General features: G+C 43.5%; 1 protein-coding gene across 4 annotated transcripts in view; it reads right to left on the reverse strand.

The window, feature by feature from the left end:
- ADAMTS2 (ADAM metallopeptidase with thrombospondin type 1 motif 2) overlaps positions 1–24,546 on the reverse strand; it is a 242,893-nt gene that overhangs the window by 47,869 nt on the left and 170,478 nt on the right. For all 4 annotated transcript variants that reach the window (XM_040573311.1, XM_040573309.1, XM_040573310.1 and 1 more), the window contains 2 exons: positions 13,149–13,351; positions 2,077–2,160 (listed from right to left, as the gene is read on the reverse strand). In XM_040573311.1, coding sequence (XP_040429245.1) covers positions 2,077–2,160; positions 13,149–13,351 — 287 coding nt within the window. The remainder of the gene's footprint in view (positions 1–2,076; positions 2,161–13,148; positions 13,352–24,546) is intronic.

Here is a 24,546-nt window from a genome sequence, read left to right on the forward strand (position 1 = left end):
ACTGCTAAATAATCTCAGCCCTCCAAAGAGAAATGTCCTTGTATTCTACTCTTGGTTACTAGTCCTCTAATGAGGAACTTTGAAATATGAACATACAAAAGCTTTATTCTTATACAGCTTGGACATCAGGCAAAGGAGCTCTGAAATGATACCTATTACATTCATTTTACTTTTTTTTTTTTTCAGAAAGCCATGAATTGCCTTTAGACTAAATACGAATCAGATATGGAAATGCAAGAGAAATTCTCTTCGTGGTTATTTAGTGCTAGCTTGTGACACTAGAATACTTCATACTGTGTCCTGCTGAAGCCAGCAGGATAACTCTGGAACTAAAAGACTGTCCGCTGTGGATTATGGACCTAGAATCCATAAGTAGACCACCCACAAGCAGATTAGACAGAGCAACCTGTAACTGCTATTTAGTAATGTGACCAAATATCCTCCAAGAAGTTGTCTGTGCTCCACCCTGCTCTCCTCTCTGAAGAAGATTAATGTGAGATTGGTAACTTTCAAATTATTAATTGACAATGCTTTACTCTGCACAAGACAATAAAGGTTCTCAAGGTGAAGTGAGGTCTATTGTACCTATTGTCTTCCATCAGAAAAAGTGGCAGAAGTTGTCCGAGTTCACACTACTACCAGTGCAGATTTGTTGAGCTAAAGATGGACATGCACAACTATGAAATATTTATGAAATAAGGACAGCAAAGGAGTGACTAGCCCGTGTGGTCCTTCCACTATTGCAATATGAGATATTTTTGAGAATTATTAGTTAATCTGCAATCCCTCAAATTGCTGTCATTACAGCAATCACAAGACTATTTAATTTATTTCATCATTTAATGTCACTAGACAGACCATAAACTTTGGATCACAAAACAGAAAATGTGACCTCTTTTACCTTTTATTTTAGGACATGCAGCTGATTGAGCTTAGCCAAAAGACTTAGCTACATCGTTGTATCTCTGCAGGAAGAGCAGAGATGGATTGTTATGTTTAGTTCTCAGATGAGGAAGCTCAGACAGAACAACTTATCCCAACACCAGGTTCCCAGTCCAGGCTGGAACTTGGAGCTCCTGCTCCAAAGGAGAAAAATTTTTAGCTGGCGTCAAGCACGACAAACTGGTGACTGTCAGAGGAGCCTCACCACTGGCACTGAGTTGGCTCTTTCCAAACAGCATTTCAGCAACTTGCATGAACATACAAGGAGTCTTCCGGACCTCAAGTTTATTGCACGAGCATGCAACAAATACCAGCAACTCCAGTCATAGAAAGGGACATTAGATTACAACACTTTCCTTTGAGCAGCTGGACATGCTGCTCTACTAAAGAGCACTAAAACTGCCTGTCCTTAAATAAAACATTTATCGACATACTTGAAACTCCATTGTCCAGTTTCTGTAGAATTTGATGTTGATTTAGCCAATATAGATCATATGAACAGAGCAGTTTAATATTTTTGAAAACCATGTAGCATTTCTTTCCTCTTTATGCAAATTTTGCCCATGGAGTAACTCCTCCCTTAGAAGAGACAAGAGAACACTTGGAGCTCTTAATTACAGATTTGATCTGCAAAGCTCTTGCCTTCTGGCCCCTATCCCACTGAGCTTGCACTTAACTTTAAGCATGTGTAGTCCCACTAATGTTAAGCACAAGCTGAAATGAGTTCTTGGAATGAGGTCGTAGCCCTCAGCATCCTGCAGAACTGATCTTGCATGTGTTCGCTGTTAGTTATGTACTGTTCTACCACGAAACTTTGCATTTTTCTTAGGAAACAGAATGCTCACTATGTTTCATGGATTCCAAACAAGTCTGAAAAGACAGGCTTGCAGAGCTAAGTGGCAACTTAAAATGACACAGGGAAAACCCAGAAGAAATCATAATCATTTTCCCAGCGTGAAGTTCAAATGCTAGACAAATACATATAAACATAAATGTTCTTTATATTTGTAGACTGTAAAGACAGTGTATAAACTAAAGTACAAACCTGATACATGTCACGAGTAACTACACCACTCATAAAAGAATGAAGTTCAGAGACCTTGACCTCCTCCATCTAACATAACCCTTACTTACCTTGCCGTAGCTCAGTAGGATTATCCTCACTAGGACAACGTTAATGTGAGCACCCAGGGATTCGTCGTGGTAAATTTCGTTAACCTGCAAGAGAGTGGTCAGAGCTTCAACCATGGTGCTGGCAGCAAGTAGCTCTGAAAGCAATGATAAAGCAGCACCTTTTATGCGCTGTCATTGAGACAAAGATCACTTGTGATCACATACAGAAAGGGAAAAATTCCACTGATGTGAGAGGGGATTTTTTTTCTAGACTCCATTGCAGCTTCTGAACAGGCCATAATTCAAGAAATCATTTAAAACCAACACAACATCATCAAATACTTCATGATAACAGCTATTTAAGTGCCAACCTAAGCAGATTTCCACATCTGCATAGCCTGGTGTACCTCCGTCCCTGTGATCTACCGGCTCCTGGTGCCAAAGGAAGAGTCTTAGCTCCTTCCTTCTCCCTGCCCTGTCCCACCTGCGTGCACCTGAGCCCAGGGCACAGAAATCTAGAAGAGCTCTCTGCTGGGTGACACCACGCATGGGAAAGGGGCGAGTGAGCAGAGGGCCAGGCCCTGGAGCTGCCTCTCTCCCGAGAGTGATTTGCTGGATCGGCTCAGCTGCCCCCCGTAACTCTTCCATCTGGGACTCATCAAATTCCATTCTGACAAGGGGATCTACCTCCCCCCAAAAGCATGGTCGGCCACATGGGCTGCCTTTGTTGGATGTCACAACTAATCAATGTTAAACTTTGCAAGCAGAACAAAAGCTAAAGAATCCCAGCAAATAAAAAAAACCTGTCTTCTGTTTTATGCTAGAGCTACATAACTGAACATGCACACAGGCAAATCAGCCTACAAACACTGAAAAGAGAATGGTAAATATTTACAGTGGAGAATGAAATGTGGATGTATAAAGATGACTTAGGAAACACCGTTACAAGCAAGCTAGGCAAATATTAACTGCTAAAGAGGCTGATTTAGATATTCTGTGATGAATGGATGCATGAGACCAGACTGCTCATTTTCACCAACGTGCTCAGCCAAATGGCAGGAGTTTAGCTTCACAAATTCGAAGAGGCAGATGAAATTCCCTGCAGGGCAAGCGTCTTTCCACAAACACCTTCCCCTTGGTAATGATTGCACCAAACTGGACTACTTTACTGGCTGGACACAAATTTCTTTTATTCCTACAAAACAGATTCCTTACTACAAGCTAATAAGTAACATTCAGAATACTTTTCATTAGAAACAGTAATAAAAAATGCCCTGTTTCTTCCATCAGCCCTAGCTCTAACAGCCCAACTTTTATCTCTGCAAAAATAATTAAAACTAAATACATCAGTGTAGGTTTTACTCAGCAATCCTCATTGATATTTTAAAGTGAATTTTCATTCATTTTATCAGTATTTTTGGATATAAGAGCCTAATCTTATCCCTGGTAAGAGTCTGGGTTTTCAAGTCCTGAGCGTCCCGCACCGCTGGTTACGAGGCAGCACGGCTGGCCAGCGGCTCCTGGAGCAGACTCACGCCCTGCAGGGCATCTGCCCGGGGACCCAGGGAATGGCAGCATGACGTCTGAGCACCCGGGCTCCTTACGGGTGCATGAGCAGATCTTTGGCTGGAAGATGGGTGGATGAAAAGCCCAGGGTTATGAGTGGCTTCAGGGCTGCTATTTTCATTGCAGTGAGCAGCAGCTGATCTGCTTTGTAAACAATAGCTCTGGAAATGAAATCGTGTATTTGCATGTGTAAATAAGATTTTACAGGACTAACTTTATGTTTCTGTATCTAAAAGATTTTTTGAGGACCATTACTGAATACAGATTATACAGAGGTAAGATGTGAACAGGTTTACAAGCTTTACAAGACCAGGAAAAAGCCCCTTGCCTGTTGTCCAGGGAGGGAGGGATATTAATTTGCCTCGCTCTTTGTGTACTGGGAACAGAGCATACGCATCAGTGCTACGAGGCTTAAATATGCCATAAATTATCTATATGTGAAATGAGTCCTGCACAAAAACTCCGCTACAGAAGACAGCAAGCACAGCATGTAAATAGGTATTTAATTAGTTCATAACGCATAATCCAAGTTGCTGCACACCATTCTCTCATTAACTTCCCGAATTTAACCTAAGCCTCTTCTAACAATAGTTGAGTAACAGAACAACCGTATCACTGTTGCGTGCCAAAAGGAAACTTGGCATGAAAACGTTGACGGAACAGAATCGAAACACTGTTTGACTGTTCATGCAAATGACATCTAACAAACAAACTGTGAATGAACAGAAAAGCACAAGCACTGTAAAAAGCTGCTTGGTTCTCTTGGGATACTGGGTTTTCTACGAGACAGTGGGTCAATTCAAAACTCTGGGTCTTGGTTTCATTAAAAAGGATGAATCCAAGCCCTCTTCACACAGCGGCTGAATTGAACCCTCTGCTCCTTTCTCTAAGCGAAACTGTAGCTTTCCCAGCAGCGTCTCACTGCACATAGATAATATGCTGATACAGATGCTTTTCTTTTTTTTTTCAGCATGACCTAAATTGCACCTATTTGTTTCAGGAAGTTATTAAAGGAATGAGATCCGAGTGACCGAATGTTGTGCTCGCAAACATTCATGAAAAGTGCACGCACTGGAAGGGCCTCCACCAACCCTAGCTCAGGCTCCCTGCATTTCCACCTGTCAATTTAACAGGAAAGCAGAGTTTAGCTAACGCAGCCTGCTGCACAGGGCCCGAAATGACCGACCATCTCGTGGAATCTGAAACGTCCAGGCTCTTATCCAACACAACTGCTGCTTTAGATGCTGAAGTGTTTGTTTCCAAGCACGAATAATCAAACTATAGGCGTGTATGTTCAGGTGTCTGTATAATAAACACACTCAGGTGTGAAACTGATTACACAGTACTTTTGCAGTACTCCATACCATGTACTTCTGTAGCACATCCTGATTTCTATCAACAAAGGAAGAATCAGAATCGATCTCCTGCTCGTAGATCAGCAAGGACCGCAGGCTGAAGTTGTTTTGCTGTACAGGAAGAAAGAGTGCACAGAGACCATCTCAAAATGCCAGCTCCTGAACCGAAGGCAGTGAAGATTTTGCATTAAACCTTGTTAGATCTCCACAGTGATTCAGCATTTATACCAGGTGATGGAGAAGGCTGGGCAAATCTCAAGGAATTCAAAGCACGATGAAATACCGTAAAGAGACTTTTTGTAAAACTATTGTAGTTCACAAACTATTTTGGGGCAACTAAGTATCGTGGTTTATTTTTGTGGGATATTTCAGTCAAAGCAAAACATGCATTTCTATTTCTGTTTAGAAACCAGGCTGGCACAGATTGGTGCTACTTAAGAAAACAAGGACTTGATTTATTTTTTCTTCTTTCCCTCTCTGCTTAGTTTATCATTCTTCTGCCCTAAGCAAGTTTGAAGCCAACAGAGTAAGCAAGCAGAATACATCAAAATAACCCCCAACAACTAACGTGAAGATAAGAATTCATGAGATGCATCATGCTTTGTTAAAGAAGCACTGCAAAGCTTTTATTAGTCAGCAAAATGGGGCCCAATCCCGACAGGGAATTTTGAAAATTGCTGTAATGCAAATAGCAATAAAGAGCCTCCAGCTTTGCTAGTGTTGGTGCAGAGTGCGCTACCTGCTGCTACAGCTGGCAGGATACTTAGGGGATGTCCAGTGGTTCCCTGAATCTCTAATTAAAGCAAGGTGCAATAAGAGAGCAACAATCTGCATATTTCGGCAAGCCATCAGCACGCTCATTTAGGTGGTTTGATGGAGTTCCCAGAGATGCAAAGTTTGTTAGTATATGCTGTGCAACAACAGCCCTCTTCATCGCAACACAGCTCCATCCCGCTGAACGATAAATCACTCTGGGTGATTAGGCCCAAGGCGTGCCCATGGCTCCGTGCATCGTGTTGTTCGGCTGGGTAAGCACCACTTCGCAAGCACACACCCCTGACAGGCATCTGATAGCTACAACCGCTGGCTACCCTCAGCCTCAAATGAGTCTGATCCAGCTCCAGCAGGCATCAGAGGCTGTATCTGACCATTTGGGGAGAGCACGACACAAGCTGCACTTTATGCATCTGGCTTTTCAGCCACCGCAAGTTGCTGATCCACCCAGCCCAGTTAGACGGCCCTTTGGCCACCCAAACATCTTTGCACAACCACTGCTGAGGGCATCACCTGTGGCTAGTCGCCCTCGGGCAGCATGGGGACCACGTGCGATAGCAGAGGAGCCAGAGAGCATCAGCGCCTGCCCCGTGGGATGGCAGCGCTCCTGACAGGCCATTGTTCGAGCCCAGCCCGAGCTGCAGTTCATTCATTGGATCTTAATTATCTGCTGCAAAGCCTTGGTGCCTGGTGGGCACCCAGGGATTGTCTATTTCTGTAAGGAATGGCTGTTTTGAATTACGGACTAGGAACCAGAAATGTCATGGTGGATACTGAGCACACAATTTTGTAATCTGACCCCTCCCAAAAGCATTCCCCCCCTCACTTTATTTTTCTGCGTTCCCACTTCAAACACCACTATCCTCTTCTATTTTCATCACCTCCTTTATGCTTTTGAAGATCCCAAACTCACATTTCTAACATTCCCAAAGCTTCGTCTTAATCCCACAGGAATAACATTACATCAATTCCTCCGGTAGATAAACTATGGTCACGTAGAAAGTCATCAGGCAAATCCAGGGCTCCCAGTCTCCCTTTTTAGCCCCACAAGGCATTTCCTCATTTCCTCAGAGAGGAACTCTTTTTTTTTCTTCTGCAAATCTTTGTTGAGCATCACAAGGAAAAAAGAATAATGAAAGCACACAACACACATGAAACTTAAAGGTCAAACTGTGATCTCAGATTTGGAAAGCTACTATTCCGCTCAAAACCATAGGCAACGGGCAGCTTTAGCAGTGCTTGGCAATGTGCATTATGAAACAGAGATAAGAATCTGGCATTTTGTATGTGAATCCATGTCCGAGGGCTGATTTACCTTCACGGGGGTGACAGTCAGTAGATGTTACCAAGTCCAAGCTAGCTGCTTCTGATCAAAATGAAAAACATTCCCCTGAGCAGATGTGTTGGCAAGACACTTGGTAGCGTCGTGTTACAGGTCTCTATCTCATCTTTGACTGTTACATGGGTTTTAGAAAGGTCATAGACTTTGTTTTCTGACTTCACAACTAATTTATTTTTCTCAGTTCCTCCCTCGGGCTCTTGGAACTCCTCATTTTTTGCCCACAAACCACTGCTCTGGGAAGTTTCTCCAAACACTGTAAATTACATTTGCACCAAAAAGATTAGTATTTGTTTGAATTACTGTCCCAAGGTCACTTTAATAAAATCTACTGAAGTATCATAAAGTAATTAAGCAGATTAACTCATTTTAACACAAGATGCGGTGTCAATACAAAAAATGTGGTGAACTCTTTAAGTGGTTTGGTTAAGGAAAGCGTCCAAAATTCAAAAGCTGATCCTAATTATCCATATTCCATCATACAAACCGCACTGTCACATCGCAAAAGTTCCTGACTGCAACCTTTATGGCTAAAGTTCATGTTGGTATTTGGAGAAAAGGAAAATCTATCTTTTAACAGTAATTACCTTCTGCCGAAAGGGTGGTACCGAAACCTGGGTGATGGTCTGTGCTATGTACACCAGGACAGCAAGGCACAGTCCTGTTAATCATGAGAAATGCTCACCTAATTGGCACTGGGAATAAACTCGAGGTGGAAATAAATAAAACCTGTATGGGTTCAGAGAGAATATTTCCTATAGGACCTCCTGAATGCCCAGTCACATGTGCAACTTCTACTGTAGTGAGGCAATCAAGATAATGAACGAAAATAATCTTCTGAGGTCTCATCAGAAACTTTCCTCCTCACAAGTCACAGCTACTGGTTCATAATGAACAGCCTAAAAGCAGAGTTGGCTCTCATACATGTTAAATTTTCAAACGAGCTGTAATTCAACTTTTGACAACTGAAGTCCCTCAGATGAATAGATCTGGACTTGCATTTGTTATTTGAGCAATTTCTTGGAGTTAGTCCAGATTTGAAGTCTATACATTGAAATAAACTGATTTGAAATAATGAGTATTGGTGCTTATAAATTATTTAATTTTAAAAATCCAGTCCAATCTATATTACTGAGATACCCTTCCTGTCTAAAAAACGCTTTTTAGTTTAAAAAGCATGATTCTGAATACAGGGCGCACCATTATTTCAAAGTATTCAATCATCACTTTCTTTTTAACAGCTTGAATTAGACATGCTTTCAGGTTTTCATCCAACTGCCAGTTAGAAACCAGTGACATTTCTGCCCTTTCCTCTCATTAGGGACTTGCTGTTCTGTACCTGGAAATCTTCATCCCTCATCAGCCAAAGACACGAAAGCAAAAATCTCATATATAATAGTAGTATCATGTACATCCTATTAAAGAGGATGGATAACATATTCAAGAGTGCCTCAGGGCCACAATTTCAAAGATACGTGCAGTGCTGAAAGATGCAGGTGAAAGACTCCTGGGACTTTCCAAAGCTCCCAGCTGCATAACTCCCATCGATTTCAGTTATTCAAATGAAAATATGTTAAACCTATTTGTTCTGGAGCTGAAGTTTCACTTGAAGTCTGGGAGACATAATCCTATGGGCTAATTTTTAAAACTGACTCTCACTGATTTCAAAGGCAGGTAAATGTCTAAATATTCAGATAAATCTAGCCCCAAGTGAGGCATAAATCCTACTTAGGGTCTATCTCCCAATGAAATAATGACAGGTAGGTCCCTGTCTGCTTTGAGAAGCTGAATTTTAACACTGCAAACATTTTGACCATATACCCATTACATGGATGTAACACAGGATGGTCACGAAATGTGGCACTACCATATCTTTTGCAGTAAAGGAATGGAAAGCACAAATTTAAAGATTCTTTTATTTTGCCCCCCAAAATAGTCTAAAAATCAAAGAATGCACACAGCTTTTAGACAAATTCTCCCCAAATATATATACAAGGATAACAATTGCCAGCACTAGAAAATGAGCAACTTGAAACGAGGCTCACAAATACTGCTACGGGAATAGAGGAAGAATGACAAAATAAGCAAGAAAAGGCTAAGACAGGGGCCTTACTGAGAAACAGCAAAGACAAAAAAAAAAAAACACAAAACAAAAAGGGGCATGAAAGCTGAAGGCCTGAAGTCAAGAGAGCTGGAGCAAATATATTCAAAACCATTTGTAATTGAGCTTACTTCATGAGACTTTCCTGTTTCGAATGGCAGAAATATTGGAAGCAAACCTGTGCTAATTCGGCCTCTTAGGAAGTCCATTATGAAGATACCTGCCCTGGATGAGACCCCGAGCACAGGAGCAAGGAGGCTGAAAGATTCAGCCTACCCCATGAAAATATTCACCTTACCCCATGAAAATATTCACCCTACCCAATGCCACAGCCCAGTCAGGTAACGTAGTGGCCAGCCCCAGCTCTGCTGCTCTTCCACAGCTGGCCACAGAAGGCCTGCTTAATGCTGAAAACTATTTCTAAGAGAGTTATGAAACAATGTGAGGATTTCAGCCCCGGGCTGGCTACCATCAATACCCGCTTCAGCTCAGCCGTGCCCATTCAGCACCCTGCTCCTCCTCCCAAAGCCTCCTGCAGTGAAATCCTTTTGTTTCCGATGAACAAGATAATTCTCCAGTGCTGCTTCCAGCCAAGTGCTTTTTAATATTTCCCATACACTTGTAGGAGCAGATAAAATCCCTGACTTCTTTAGCCACTTTCTTGCAGAAATTAAATTACCTTCCATGTTCTTGAGTAAACGACAGGGCTGTGAGATACCTCCCAAGTATCTCTCCTCTGTTGCAATGCTCCTGCATGCTATAAATACAAAGTTAATTTGTGCAATGTGTGGGCTCGCACTTGGAAACACAGAGGACTGTGCAAGCTAATATCCTTCCCAGGAAGAAACCCAGCATGATGCACAAAAGAAAATGGTGCAAGCAAGAGGCAGCCGAGGGTCTCTAAAGTGCAAAACAAAGGCGTTTTTTTTCCAGAGCTGGACTGACTGCCCCGATGGTGCTGAGCAAAGAGGGGATGTCAAGAGCAAGCAAAGTTTTTGTATGAGGAAATGACTGGAGGATAAAACCAAGGTGGCAGGAGGCCTAGCTCGCTGCGGTGACACGGCTGGCGGACAGACAGACGATACGTGGCTGCAGCCCAGTGTTAAAAATCCTCTGGCGTCTCTCACCATTCGTTAGGGACTGACTTCACTTCCAAACGTTGGGATAAATATTAGCACAGCTATTCAAGATAGCCAGGACACCCAGCCCCTGTTTTTTCTCACTTTATGGCTTTTAGGTGTGGACTGTAACACATCACTTAAGCAGCACAAAACAGATTTACTGAATAAGTCCTTGCGCTGGGCTTGAAAAAAATATATTGTTTTGATTGGGTCGGTGGTGGGGTTCCACCCAAGATCCCTGGGAAAAGTTAATTAAGGACAACTGCTCACGCCATCACGCACGGTGAAATCAAGCAAAGTGGGGAGGGCAGCCCTGCTGGGAGCTGCTTCTGGGAAAGCGATCACGCCTCCGGGAGTTTGGGCACGAGGGAGCGTTCACCTGGAATTTATTTTATTTTGGGAACCACAGAAATTCAACCCTTTCAATTACCCTCTTATCTCCAGTAAATACTTCCACTATTTAGTTTATTTACTTGCTACATACACTTTGATTTTATGCTTAATACCTTGTTACCGTATGAAACTAATTGATTTTATGCTTAATGCCTTGTTACTGTACAAAGCGAGTTGATTACACCCACAAAACCAGCAGGGAAAACACAATCTGATGATTATGGTAGGACCTTTCACCAGAATTTAAAAGACAGATGGGTTTTTTTGCAACCATCTCTTCTCTTTCAGCTATCCTTGGACCTATGTACCTCACCAGAAACCTACCTTGTACATGCACTAACAGGTAGTACCTGCAGGGACAAAGCCCTCTTGCCTCTCCATACTGGAGCAAAGCTTGGAGAGCTGGAAACAGGGGACTGGTCACCACCACCCCATCACTCTGCTAAAGTATAGAGTCTAGAAACTGGCTGAGTTTTGATGAAGGAAAGATCAGGACAACTCTGCTGACTGCCAAAGACTTCCCAGCGCCTCCTCTAGAGGCTGCTCGCATCGTGGACACAAAGGGAAGGAATGCATCCTCATCCTCAGTCCCCAAAGGACACGTTTCTACCTCACGGCTCCCAACAGAACAACTGCTGCCTGTGCCAAGAGCTGTTACAGCCCTGCGGATACGGTTACACAGGCTGCACTTTCTAAACCACTTGCAGAGACAGCATGCTTCAGAGTTGTTATTTCTTACAATTTGTGTGTTGGATGGTTTGCTAAAGTTAGGAGCAAGCATATTCCAGAGCTGGAACTTTTATGGCTTCTTTACCATTACCATATATTTTAATTCTTAAAAATAGTTTTAAGTGACATGATAAGTAAAGAGTCCTGGTTAATCTATTTCAGCCTGTTTGCCACATTCCTGGTTTGGCCCGTTTGGCTTGTTAATTTAGAGATATATAAAACCATCTGTTTCACTGTAGACTGTTTTAAGCCTCAGAGGAAACAAACCACACAAATAAATGAAATTCACTATGTCATTTCTGTTTAGAATGTATGTATTTACAGCCATCAGAGTATGCACCAAGTACCCTATAACTCTAATGTTAGTGCAGATTTTTAACTATTTACAACACTGTTATAAAAAGGCAGTCAATTGAATTTATATCACACAAGGGATTTTCTTAAACTGTATTCCACCTCTCATTTAAAATGAAAAATCCTGACATTCCACACATTGTTAAAAGAATGCAATAAAGAAATCAAAAAATAAGCCTCACAATTAAACTACGTATCTTAGAAAAAATACATCCCAGGCAAATGTACCTAACAGCCTGGATTTTTGTCCATATATCTGCCTCTGTGGTTTGCAATGCCAAGAAGTCACCTACAGACACCCCATCCTCTTGACATTAACGTACATTTCAGCAATCATAGTCCATCTGTCAAAAACAGAGCAGACCTACAATTTTTATTCAACAACATTTCACAAAGAACACAAATTTGCTGAACCTAAAGTTTTTACAGAAGTGCATTTTATTGAAAACCGACTTCTGTTCCAAGTGAGCGCGAGAAGGAATAAAGTCATCCGAAAATGAGTTGCCTATGAAGGGGGCTACCACTCACTCCCATTTTTTGGCCAAGGGAATAAACTCATTTTGATTTTGATCTACAATAGAGATGATTTTTCAAAATGTGATTCTTATCCCACAAAACAGAGGCCTTGCTTACTGACTGGGGTACTAGAGGGCTGCTTATGGGTGGGCCTACTGCTCTGATATTTAGAAAAAGAAGATGGTTCCTTCGAATATTCTCTACCATCTGCTTTTATCACTACTGCATTATACAGTCGGTTGCACTGACAGTGGTTCTCAAGATTAAATATTTAACGAAGGAAATACAAAGGTGTCCGCCATAGACTAAATACTAAATCAATTTAAGAAAGTTCAGTGCAAGACTGCATAATATTTTACTGCAGTGTGAACAAGGAGTAGGTAGGTGGCCTGGGACCTAAAGTGATTCTTGCGGAATCAAAGAATTTAACTGAGCAGTTTTAAAAATGTATAAGCCAATCGAAGCTTCTAATACAACCTTATTTGAAGACAGTTCTCCAAACCATGTTTTTCAGCAGGGAGCTTAGGATAAGGGAATACACATCTAAAACGCAAGGACTTCCAGGGACCTGAGGCCCTGACCCTATGCCACCATCCATCAAAACACATAAGCAGGACTTTGAACATTTTAATAATCCCACTGCCAGCTTCTTCCTTGGCCCCTTTTTCTTCTTTTCCTTCTCCCATTTCGGCTTTTCTAGAAGTGACCTGGATTTTGCTCCTAGAATTATTTTATCTCCTGCCATGAGAAAAAATCTATGATGTCTTAATCAAATGGCTCAACCAACCTACATCCCCCCTCCTCTCACTGTCTTTCTGCAGCGCAGTTAGCAGGGCTGTACTCACAATGTTCATCAGGGTCAGCAGGTACTTCTGAACATGTTCTTTCCCATGGAACTGAACAACCGAGTCATCAACCCCCAGAAGGACTTCAATGTTGTAATCATCATCCGTCGCATGCCTTCGATAGCGCTGCCTTGATCTATGCACCCGGTCTTCAATGAGGCTCAATGCGCTGTCGAGACGATCCAAATTAGTGAGGTTAGGCGCTGAAATCAGACAGACAAACAAGTTAGCAACCAGCCACGGTTCAGGCCCAGGTCTCAGCTAAGCTGGTATGAATTTGAAGCAGCAGCCTTTGTTATGTTCTTTATATTACACTACAGCACTAGTTTCACTTAATGACAATTAAAAATGACCTAAACAAGACAGAGATACCTGACCTCAAAGATTACTTTGCAAAGTGAAAGCAATACTTTCTATAAAGTAATATTGTGAAAGAAATATAAAGCCAAAAAGACAGATACCAATGTCCTGATGAGACTGATGGAGCTGTCTGCAATAAAATAATTATTGCTTCAAAGTACTTGTAACAGAAATACACCATTCAGGGCTCCCATGCTACCAAGGATATCCATGATTTCAGAACCACAATTAAAGGCAGATAACACACTTGAAATCTGATTTTACTGCCCACAATCATATTTCAAGGCAAGTTGCCTACATAACCTTTTAATATTCAGGCAGGTAGTAACAAACCAACCCCACACCCCTCATCACATTAGCTTCTTTCCTAGATACACAGATGTAATTCAACAGCACTGACATAAATCCTCTTTATTGTTACAAATCAGGAACACACTTTAGATATGAAATGAATTCATTTTTAGCTACATTCAGGAATTGTTTAACAGCTTGTCATTCTTCATTCCCAGTTTGTCGTGTCACTTTGCATTATTGCATGTCAAAGACCAATCCATCAGGCACAACAGCACCCAACATTATTGCTAATGGTTTTAATAGTGCCTGTGATATGAAAAGCTTGTACTTTGACAGGACGGGGTACACCTGATATGGCACCTATGCACTAAAAATGAACATGAAAATACGGAATCTTGACATCTCACCCTACAGAATAACAATGATTAGTGTTGATATCATTATTTTCATTTGCATTACAAGAGCCCTGGGAGCCCCAACAAGAATCTCTTCATTTCAGAGGATGTCAGAAGAAAGACTTGCTCAGAAAGGCAGCGAGAGCGCTGTGGATTGATTAAAGGCTTCCAGCGCTCACTTCAAGAGCAACGTAATAGGAAGCAAAGGGAGGAAGCTAAAGCCATCACCTTCAAAGGAGAAATAAGAAACAACTCTTGGAAATGTTATAAAAGAAAGTGGATTCTCCATCTTCGTTTATTGAAGTTTTCACATCAAAACTGGCTGCTTGGGAAGAGAGGAATGAGTCACCAGGCCACGGGGCTCATTACAAGGATAACCGGGGTCTTGCCTTAAAGCCACGGCCTCAGGTTGCCACCTCAGCAGGCCCTGCGTGATGCCGCGGTGCCAACGTACGGCGCCGCGTGGCCTCCAGGCGCCAGGAGGGGAGGCACAGGCGGCCTCCCACCTCAGCCACACTGCCAATGTCCTTTGCTGTGCCTCCTCCTGGGCTTCAGTCTGTGTCTGCTGCGTGCAACACCCAAGCTGCAGAAATGCTCATCCCTCTGCCCCTTGCAAGAGACCTCTAGGCAAAGGGCAGCCCCTGAAGGACACCTGTGCCTGTGTAGAAAGGATAGGCCTGGCACAAGACCCGCAGCCTCAGGCAATTGTGCTGCGCTGACCGCTCCTTCCTCGCTCATCGGACAGACAGAGAAGGCCTTGTGTGGTACCCCTATGTCTCCATCATGTCCTTCTCACGGGAGATCAGTGCCTGATGCATCTAGCAAGCACAACCACCATGTTCTGTCAGCCCCAAAGCTCCCGGCAGCTTCTGCTCCTGGGGCTGCCAGATTTTAAGATTAGGCTGGTCAGAATCCGTGATTCAGCATGAAAATTTGCTCTTCTCGCAGAGCCCAGCTTTGCTGTGGAGGGGAACGCGTCTGGCCTGGCAGCAATGGAGAGAGCCCTTTGGCAGGGCTCTAAGCCAGCCAGCAGCCAGCACCAGCCCTATCTCATGGTTTGCTTCACTGGGAAAGTCTCAGTTTTAATTCTCGCTAGCACCCAGAAGTAATTACTTATCTATCACAATGGGCTCAGGAGATTCACTATGGGATCATGGGGCAATCATACATTCATAAGGCAAATCACAGTTACTGTAAAATTTGACAGTAACTCTTATAAGCCCTCTAGAAAAGTAAGACCGGGCTGGCAGGGGCTGCAGGTCGTGTGCTCTCTCTGCCGCTCACAAAAAAAAATACAGCAATAAACAGCAAGGCCAAAGCTATCAGACGTGATATTGCAAACCAGCAGGCAGGGGAGAGCCTGAGCTCTGCGGTGCAGCTGCAGACTGGGCTGGTGCAGGCTGCAGATGGGCAGCTCTGATGGCTGGGGGCCTGCCAGCCTCAGCCGCCGTGCCTTTGTTTTGGTGGATGGGTGGCTGTCAAGGTATCTAGTGCTTTTGTGCTTTCATTTCTTTCCCTGATGTGTCAAAGTCAAGTTAACTCCTTGCGTGGTTTCTTTATTCCTGCTGTGAGTAAATCAGCCGGAGGCAAAACGCGATCCTAGCATCCTGCACTTACCATCCTGCATTGAAACTGCCTGCCCTCCCTCTGCTCCCTTCACCGCTGTCCCACTGGCACCCTGACAGTCCTGCTGGCTCCTGGGAAGTGTGATCAGGAGGCTCCCTGGGATTCATCTTGCTGCCCGTGGGTGCCAACCAACCACTTTATGTTCTGCTCAGAGCATAAAAACTCAACACACTCACACTTACCGCTGCCCCTCCAAGACAACTCGGCCGGCAGGCACTGGTACTTCTGAGGCACGGACTCGCCATGTTTCCCAGCCGGCTGGAGTCCGCCCCAGACCAGCAGCAGAGCTCTGGATATTTATGACAGCAGCTGCAAGGGTTTTGATTTGCATCCCGACTTCCCGCTGGCTGTCCTTCCCCAGGTGGCTCTCCCTGGACAGCGGGGGCTGCTCCACACGCAGCCCGACATCGCGCAGCCTGCTCCAGCTCTGCCCTGCCGCCCAGCCTCCTGGATGGCAAAGGGTTGGATTTGTTGGCCCACGCTACGTTACAGCCACAAGAAGTTTACTCAACTGACAGCTGCGTCCTAATCTAAGTAACACCTCTATTTTCCCGCGGTGGAAGAAAAACAAAGTTGCATTTACAGTAAATGAGAAATTTGTCAGGCTTTGGCATCTCAACTTTTTTTTTTATTTATATTGTTAATTTTGGTGCTGTATTGTTGTACTCTTAATAATATGCCAAAAAAGATAAGAACTCAAAGAAATAAATGACACCGAACTCCTCCTTCATATTTTCCACATTACCTTGCTTCTGACCACCCCTGCGTTTTGCACAATAATGCTACAAGTCATCTCAAACTGCACTGCATTTTACTAAATCACCCCAAGACCTCTCCATCATATGTTCATTTTCAGCAACTTTTGCCAAATCAGTGCATCAGCCACTAATTATTGGTGCCAACTTTGCTCTCCATCTCCCAAGAGCAGACACTTGGCATTTGCAGGGGCTAACAATAGCCTCTGTTGAAACCTCCTCTGTGTTCCCACTAAGAAAAAAAAACACATTTCTGAAAATTAAACACTGAGAGACAGGCTTGTATTTTTCTCTTGTGCTAATCATCCAGAATAAATCACAGGACAGCACCGCTGTAACAGTTCACCCACAAATCCCTCAAAAAAAGTCTTTTTTTAAGCCAGCTAAAAAATCACTGATCGTTCAGTGACTTTCTCCTAACACTGCAGACCTTCTTCCAGCTCAGTATAAAAAGTGGCCAAGTTGTTGATAGAAGGAAAACCTGGGCGTTTGGCTTAAGCATAAAAATGGGAGCCAGGCAACCTGGGCTGTGTTCCTGCCTCTGACACAGACTTCCCTGCGATGCTGGAGGATGCAGCAGGCAGCTGAGAGCTGGGAGGCAGAGCCTGCTGAGGGAAAAGCATGTGCATGACCCAGCTTAATCCTGCAGCCTGAGATTTTTGGGTGTCCTCTGCTTTTTCTTGCAGTTAATGCAGGCAAGGGATCCTAATTTATCCTAGTATCTTTATTTGTAAACCTATCCTAGGCAGTGAAGTGCTACTCGTTCGCTGACTCAAGAACCAGACAATGACCCCAGCTGTGCCAGTCCCAATGATTTGTTAATATATGAAGAGCACATTGGAACCTAAAGAGGAAAGGTCTTTATACTGTGCAGGTGCAAACTGCACACAGCTTTACACATCACACAAGATCCCTCTGCAGCGCTCCCTTTCCCTCAGCAATGTGCAATATCCCAATCTTTTATCTAAACTGTCCAGTTTTCAATCTGATATTTTACTTCTTGGTATTTGGGCTCTACCCTAGAGCCCAGGTTCCCTGCATCTAGAGGTCTGAGCACCCAGAATCACACAGCTTTGTGGTCTAATCCCCATCTCTAAGATGAGGAAAATTCACACTAACAAACATCAGGTTTGCCTTTGCAGGACTTCAGGTCCTGCATCTACCAGCCACAGCACCGCAGCCTTAACACTGGACACCCCCAGGCTACCCTGCTTGTCCCATACAAGAATTTTCCATCTGTGACTGTTCAGGATTTCTGACAACACCTTGTTTTCCAGGAAATTTTGCCTCGCTCATTAATCTTTGATATCATGTGCTTTACAGAAACCTCATTATATGACATCTTCGGAGATTCTGCCTTACCCATCGCAGCAGTCAAAACTCTAACAGATGCTGTGAGTTACTGAAGCATGAACATGCTGCCTGCCACGGAAACCGCCTCTCCCTGTGTTTTCTGTCACTCCCTTTAGGACATTCACCAAAAGTACAGTTGCTGGCTTGTGATCTTGTATTGTTTTTTCACGACCACTTTCAAAAAGGCTCAGGGAAATACAGCTGCACCTACAGTTCTTACAAGTCCCTTATGAAGCTACACTTTAAAAATAGTATCAGCTGTAGGGTTCCCCAGTCTTGCAGCAGCGATATTGTCCTAATAAAGCATTTCCTCCTTTTTTTTTTTTACCTTCTCCTTCTGGTAGGGGGAAGGCGACTTTATGAAAAGCCCAGTGCATAGACCAGGACAGGCAGCTGGGAGACTAAACTGCGTGACTTGTTCACAGATATCATCTGTGGCTTGTCAGCAGAGCAGCCCACTGGAATTTCTTCTCAAACATGAGTGTGCAGCATTCAGACTGGCCAACCACCATTTCATATGCAGCTTGTTTGCTTTTGTGGACACTTCATCTGTCACGGTGGGAGCAGGCAAACACCTGAGCCGAATGCTGAGCTCCTCTTCTGCAGCCTCATAAGGCTGAGTATTTCTAACTTGCTGATGTGCTGTTGATCTCCATTCCCAGGACACGCTTCTGCAGGGACTCCCAGCTTCCCACTTTTTCATGTCAGTTGCTGCAGACCGCCGGCTTTTTTTGTTTTTTCTCATTAACCCCCCATGAATCAGACTGAACACTGGGGAAGCCCAGCTGGAGCCCCTCGTGTTGCAGTGGCAGGCAGATCTGCGTGTACGATGCCGTTACAGCCACCTCGGGCTCCACACCGCTCAGCTGCGATGCAGCCAGTGACAACGTGACCCCGAGCCCGGGTCTTGCAGTCACAGCGGAGGTGTGAGGCCATCCATCACTCGGTGCTGCAAATGCAGAGAACCAGGCTCCGTGGCAGGGAAGCACAAGCAGGCGGGATGGACTTGCTTTAGCTCTCAGCTTCCCACTGCTCGAGTACATCTGCACCTCTGGAAAAATACCAAACACCCTCGACAGCTTGACAAAGAACTGCTCTTTGGGGAATTGCACTTTAAATCACAAGTCATCTTTCTGCAACGCTCCCTGCCACCCGCACGGTGTAGGCTTCTGTTGTGTCTGTCCTCTGTGGCGACTGACTCCCCAGTTAGCCCCCAAGTAGCCCATCCGTGTATTCTACCAAAATCCCCGTTTGTCTTCCATGGTAAATTGAAGCCTAAACCACGGAGGTCTGAGGCAACAAACAACAGTCAACAAATCTTACTCTTTATTCCCTGGCAATTTTTTCTCCCATGTTTAAGTTCATCTGTTTGGGTTTTTGTTATTCCGTCCTGTTGTATGCATTCGTGATGTGTCTTGTTCATTTGCTAATCAATAGTTTCTCTGACTTTTTTTTTTTTTTTTTACTTATTTCTGCTGTTTATGCAGCCCTGCTCACCTTCCTCTTTGCTTTGTTTTCCAAATGTCCTCTATTTGCCTTTCTTCTCCCCCTTGCTAACCTGCTCAGCTACATAAGACTTTCATAATTTATAAATCCCTTTTTCAAACTACAGTCTGCATTTGGACCTTTCTGCTATTTATCATTCATATGAAAACCGGGTAAATCCAACAAGGTGAATTAAAATGGAAGAGAGCTCCTGTGAGGTGAAAGGTAGTTGAAAATGCTCTAAACAAGAGAAGTGAATCACACACAGTACGCTCGGCACATGATACAAAGCTGGCCCTGTTTAGAAGGGCATCCCCAAGAGGACATTGCCTCAACACAATTTTAACTTGGAACTCAATTTTCAGCGGATTCATGTGATTTCTTGAATCTTAGGTTAACGCAGTGGCTGCTACCTGGTAAACCCTTACCCAACAGCAATTATCACAGCAGAACTCTCTTCAGGTGTGTGTTCAAATTCCTTCTCGTCCACTTTTTTACATAAACCAAAAGCACGGCCACATCAGTAGTCTAAAGACCAGGCACGCAGCAGGCATCCTCACAGAGGTTACGAATCCCAGTCCTGCCCTTATCTGCAAAGAAGAATAATTCAGACGGAAACTTTTCGGCTGCATGCCTTGCTAACCATATGATCTCATTATGAGCTCCTTGTCTCTTAATTTACAGTAATGCTGTGTCTAGTTGGATTGTGTGTTAACACAGAGCCTGTTCCACCTTCCACCCATCGGTGGGCAGTCTGCCACAGGTATTGTGGAGGCTGGGCTCCAAAACCTCCAGCCTCCCGGTCTCCAGCTGCAGGAAGGCCAGCAGGCACGGCAGCTGAAATCCTCCTGGAATGACCAGGTCCCAGCACGTGAAACCACTACAAGGTCAAAGTACTTCAAATACTGCATGTTTGGGCCTTACAGAGCATTCCTGTAAATTTCCTGGGTTAGGAAAATTGTCCTGTATTTGCAAAATGAATGCACATTAACAGCACACCAGCGTACTGAGTGCAGGCAGGTCGCTCACCAGTCCCCTTCTTTCTTGTCACCTACACAATGGTACGGTGGTTTCAAATCTGGAGACATGCTCAAGAATCTGCCTGAGCCAGAGTCACAAAGGATAACAAAATTGAAACCTACCGAAGTGGCAAAATCTGGGAGAACTTTGAAAACTGAAGAGAAAATGTCGTTTCCAAAGGATAAACCAATTAGTGCAGTGACAATGGCCAGGTGGACGTTGTGGCAAACAGCCAGGCGAGAGACACAAAGAATAACCCCAGCGGGTTGTTGCCAAGGAGACTTTTCTGGCACAGCACAACAGAGAGGAAAGGTATTACAATACTAAAAAGAAAAGTTGAAAACTAAATTGATCTCATCAGGGCCACAGTCACACAATGAGCAACACAAAGATGAGAGGTAATTGCACTGCTAAAAGATTAAGTGATAGCAAGGTAATATAATATCCCGGGCTAAAACTTTTTTTTTTTTTTTTTTTCAAAATGGTGAAACACCTTGTGTTACAATTTCAACTTTCATATTGCAACATAATAGTCAAAAAGGTGCATTGAAAAGAATGGCAAGCCAACCAGGCAAATCATTCAGTGTGACCTTGTTGAAATGGAGCGTTCTGAGAACTGAACATAAAGTTTTTCCAACAGCAAAACTCATCCTTCAGAACATTTTCAGCTGTCATCCTTACTAAAGCAAATACAGGTTGCACGATTCAGCACCAAACAATGAATAAGCAAGATGTTTATAACTTGGTGCTTAAAACTAAGCTCAAAAAGGGCAAAAAGGCTACCCTGTAGAAAATTAATTTATGGGCCAACCTCTGAGTTTCACTGACTTAATTGATTGCATCTGGAAAATGCTTATCTTGCAAATATTTTGGCAAGTCATTGTAAACTGGCCTGCGTTGCAGAGCCTGTGACTCGCACGTGTTGCCCACTTTACCACATCCCTCCCGCTTACACAGCCCTCACCTGGCCCAGGAACGCAGCTCACGAGCATCCAAGCGCAGGCATGCAGACGAGCCAGGTGGGCTTTGCTCCCAGTGCGTCCCATGGAACTACAAAAGGGAGCTCCAAGCTCTCAAGCTCATCTGAAGCTAATGACAATTAACTAAAGCATGGAGCTTGGACACACAACACCGAGCCTCCAATCAGGCTTTACACGGCACAAGATGCGTCACGGCGACTCCGCGGCCTGTGGCAAGGCAGGGCTGGAGAAGCAGAGAGGCCTAGGCCGGGAGGCCGTCTGGGCCCCCTGATACCACCTGATGCCACGTGATGCCACCTGATGCTACTTACTGCCCTCTAACACCCCAAAGCCCAAGCCCCAAACCCTTCTGCTTTGCTCAGAACAAGGGATCAACATCTCACCCACAACTTCCTTCCCCCTGCCAGGCTTTAACAAAGTGTTTATGGGCCACTCGAGCCCGAGGCCGCCACCCAGATACTCAACGCATGATTCATATTCCAAGCATGATTAAATTACAGCAAATTAGCACATTAAATCAGCTGCCCAGCTGACCCCCCGGCTTTGTAGGTGACACGTCTAACAATCTCACTTGCATTTTTAACAGAATGAAATGCCAAACCGCGGTACAGGACTTGAATAACAACAGGTTACAGGGAATGGCAATTGTCTTTCCATAAGCCAACTATTCTGCACGAAGGGGAAATTAAGTTTAATTACAGTTTAACAAACAAACATTAAAAAACAGGTTAAAAAAAAGTAGAGTTCCTAACCAAGGCTAGGGGAGGAGGGAGGAAAGAGAGAGAAGATAAAAAGAAATGGATACAATAACCATACCTCATTGGAAATATTACTGAAAAATATCACCTGAAGCAAATATACATCTTTCCAGTGCTTTTTAGCCAGAGCCACTGACCAACAAGCCTTGTCTTTCGGGAATGTTTCAGAGTAGAACTCTACCACCCTTTGAACAGGGGAGCTCTTGAGGGAGATGTGAAGTCTCACAAACTTGTAAAAGATCCAATGTCAAGTAACAAACAGCACAAATCTCATCAGTGTAACTAATGAATCACACAAACAACAATGCAAACAGCTCTTGGTCTTCTGTATAATCATAATGACCTTTTAATTAGACAAAGTAAACAGTCTGCTGTGTTCACATTGTGAAGAAAAGCATAGGAAAAAAGTTTTCCAAATCCTAGGGTGAAAAATGTGCACAGTTTGAACTACCTATTAATTCAACCAAGTTCTTGAACATCTCAGAATATTATACCAGAAACCATCACTCACTCAGGAAAAAAAATGCTAATTTAATGAGAAGAAAACATCATCCAGGCAGCGTGAGCAATGGCAAAGCAATGTATGGCGCCTTGGCTACTTACACTGGCAGGACTTGAATCAGAGCAAGAGGGAGTTATAATTTTACCTATGTTTTGAAAATACCCATGTTGCTAAATCTGCCTGGACTTTCTGTAATAACAAAACCAGCTGCAATTGATTAAAGACTGTAAGAAAGACGCAGCTAACTTGGAGGAAGCAAGCATTTCTTAAACTTAAAAATGACAGCAGAAAACCCTGAGAGACAGAGCCAGTCTCTGCTCCAGTGGAAGCACAAGAGGTTTATTCCCAAGGCATTTCAAAATCAAGGGCAAGGACTTCTTTTGTCGTTCATAGACAGAGCTCTGGCTCTGTCAGGTCCTACAAAAGGCAAACTGCTAAACACTGCCTTTTCCTATTGAGGTGCGTGGGTGTGAGATGGGTCCCAAGGACAACAGCTGAGAATAGAGGCTTTCAAAATGCAGCACTTTTCTGGAGGATGGATCAAGAATGGAGAGAGATGGAGGGAAAGAGGTAGAGAAGGGGAAAAGGGAGGAAGGAAAGCAGCTGGATGGATGCATGAGGTGCAAGCAAATTGAGAGGCAGAAGCTGGAATACTAAATACCACTGAAAAAGAGGCAGGTAAGAAGAAGCCAAGGCCAGTCTTCATGCTGCAGTTCCCCACTGCCTCCAGGAGAGCAGGTGGAGATGGGAGCCTGGCTCTGCGAGGCTGCCCAGCTGCCCCATGTGTGTGGGCAGGGCTTGAATGTTTCTTTTTGAGATAAATTTAGCATTAATATCTATGGGCTTTGGAGGGATTAGAGCCAGGTCAACATTCAGTTGTTTAGTTTCCTGGCAGTTCCAAGTTATTTTTAATTCATTTGGGGTCAAATGGCCTCAAATACTGAAAATTTTTAAAACCGAAGAAACAAATCATTTCAGTTGATCTGAAATCACGTTTTACTCATTTGATATGAAACCAAGCACCTCAAGTCTCAATTCAAAGTCTCATTTAAAAATATAAGACATTGCAAAGGAAAGAAGGAAAATGGTTTGTTTCAAACCCACAGCCATGAAATCCAATTTCAGAGTTTTTCATTCTTTATCTGTACGAAGATCAGTGAAACTTTGACATCTTTTATCACCAATAAAAAAATCACCCAACTCAATTGCAAGTTCCAGGTCTACTAAGAGTTTCCATTTGCCTCTTTCCACCATCTATTCTCTTCTTCCAAAGGGACAATCAACATTTCAGGACCTCCATGTCTTCCCTGGGATATTTAAGTTTTATTGATAAGCAAGTTGTGTTCAATGCTGTCTGATTTGTCCTTCAGTTTGGCTTGCAGCCTAATCAAACTGAGGATATGTGTCTATTAAATAAGATGTAGCTGGTACGATGTAATACTCCTTGGCAGGCTTTAGAGCACTTCTCCAACAGGGACAAATCAGACTCATTGAAGCTCAAAATAAAAGCCTTTCAAGAAATACGTAGCAAGGAATTTATCTCATATATTAAAGACAGTATCATCTTTGCCAGTGTAAATAAGGCCTACAGTGGTCAGAAATTGCATTTGTATTCACTTTGCAGAGTGTTATAAAATTGCTTTAGTATTAATGACAACTCTACCCTTACCACAGAAAATGAAATCAGACCTTGGGAAGTGAATGCAGAATGTCCAGTAAGAAGGGCTGGGAAGCATTTTACATATGTGCACACGTATATAACAGGAGCTAACATGAAAGAATTCTCTATTTTCACAAGGTATGATGGAACCTTATACAGAAGGTATAATGGAGGTTGGAGGGTTGGTGGACAATTCATGTTAGCTAACGT

This window comes from Cygnus olor, chromosome 14 (assembly GCF_009769625.2).
Source record: "Cygnus olor isolate bCygOlo1 chromosome 14, bCygOlo1.pri.v2, whole genome shotgun sequence".
Lineage (NCBI taxonomy): Eukaryota > Metazoa > Chordata > Aves > Anseriformes > Anatidae > Cygnus > Cygnus olor.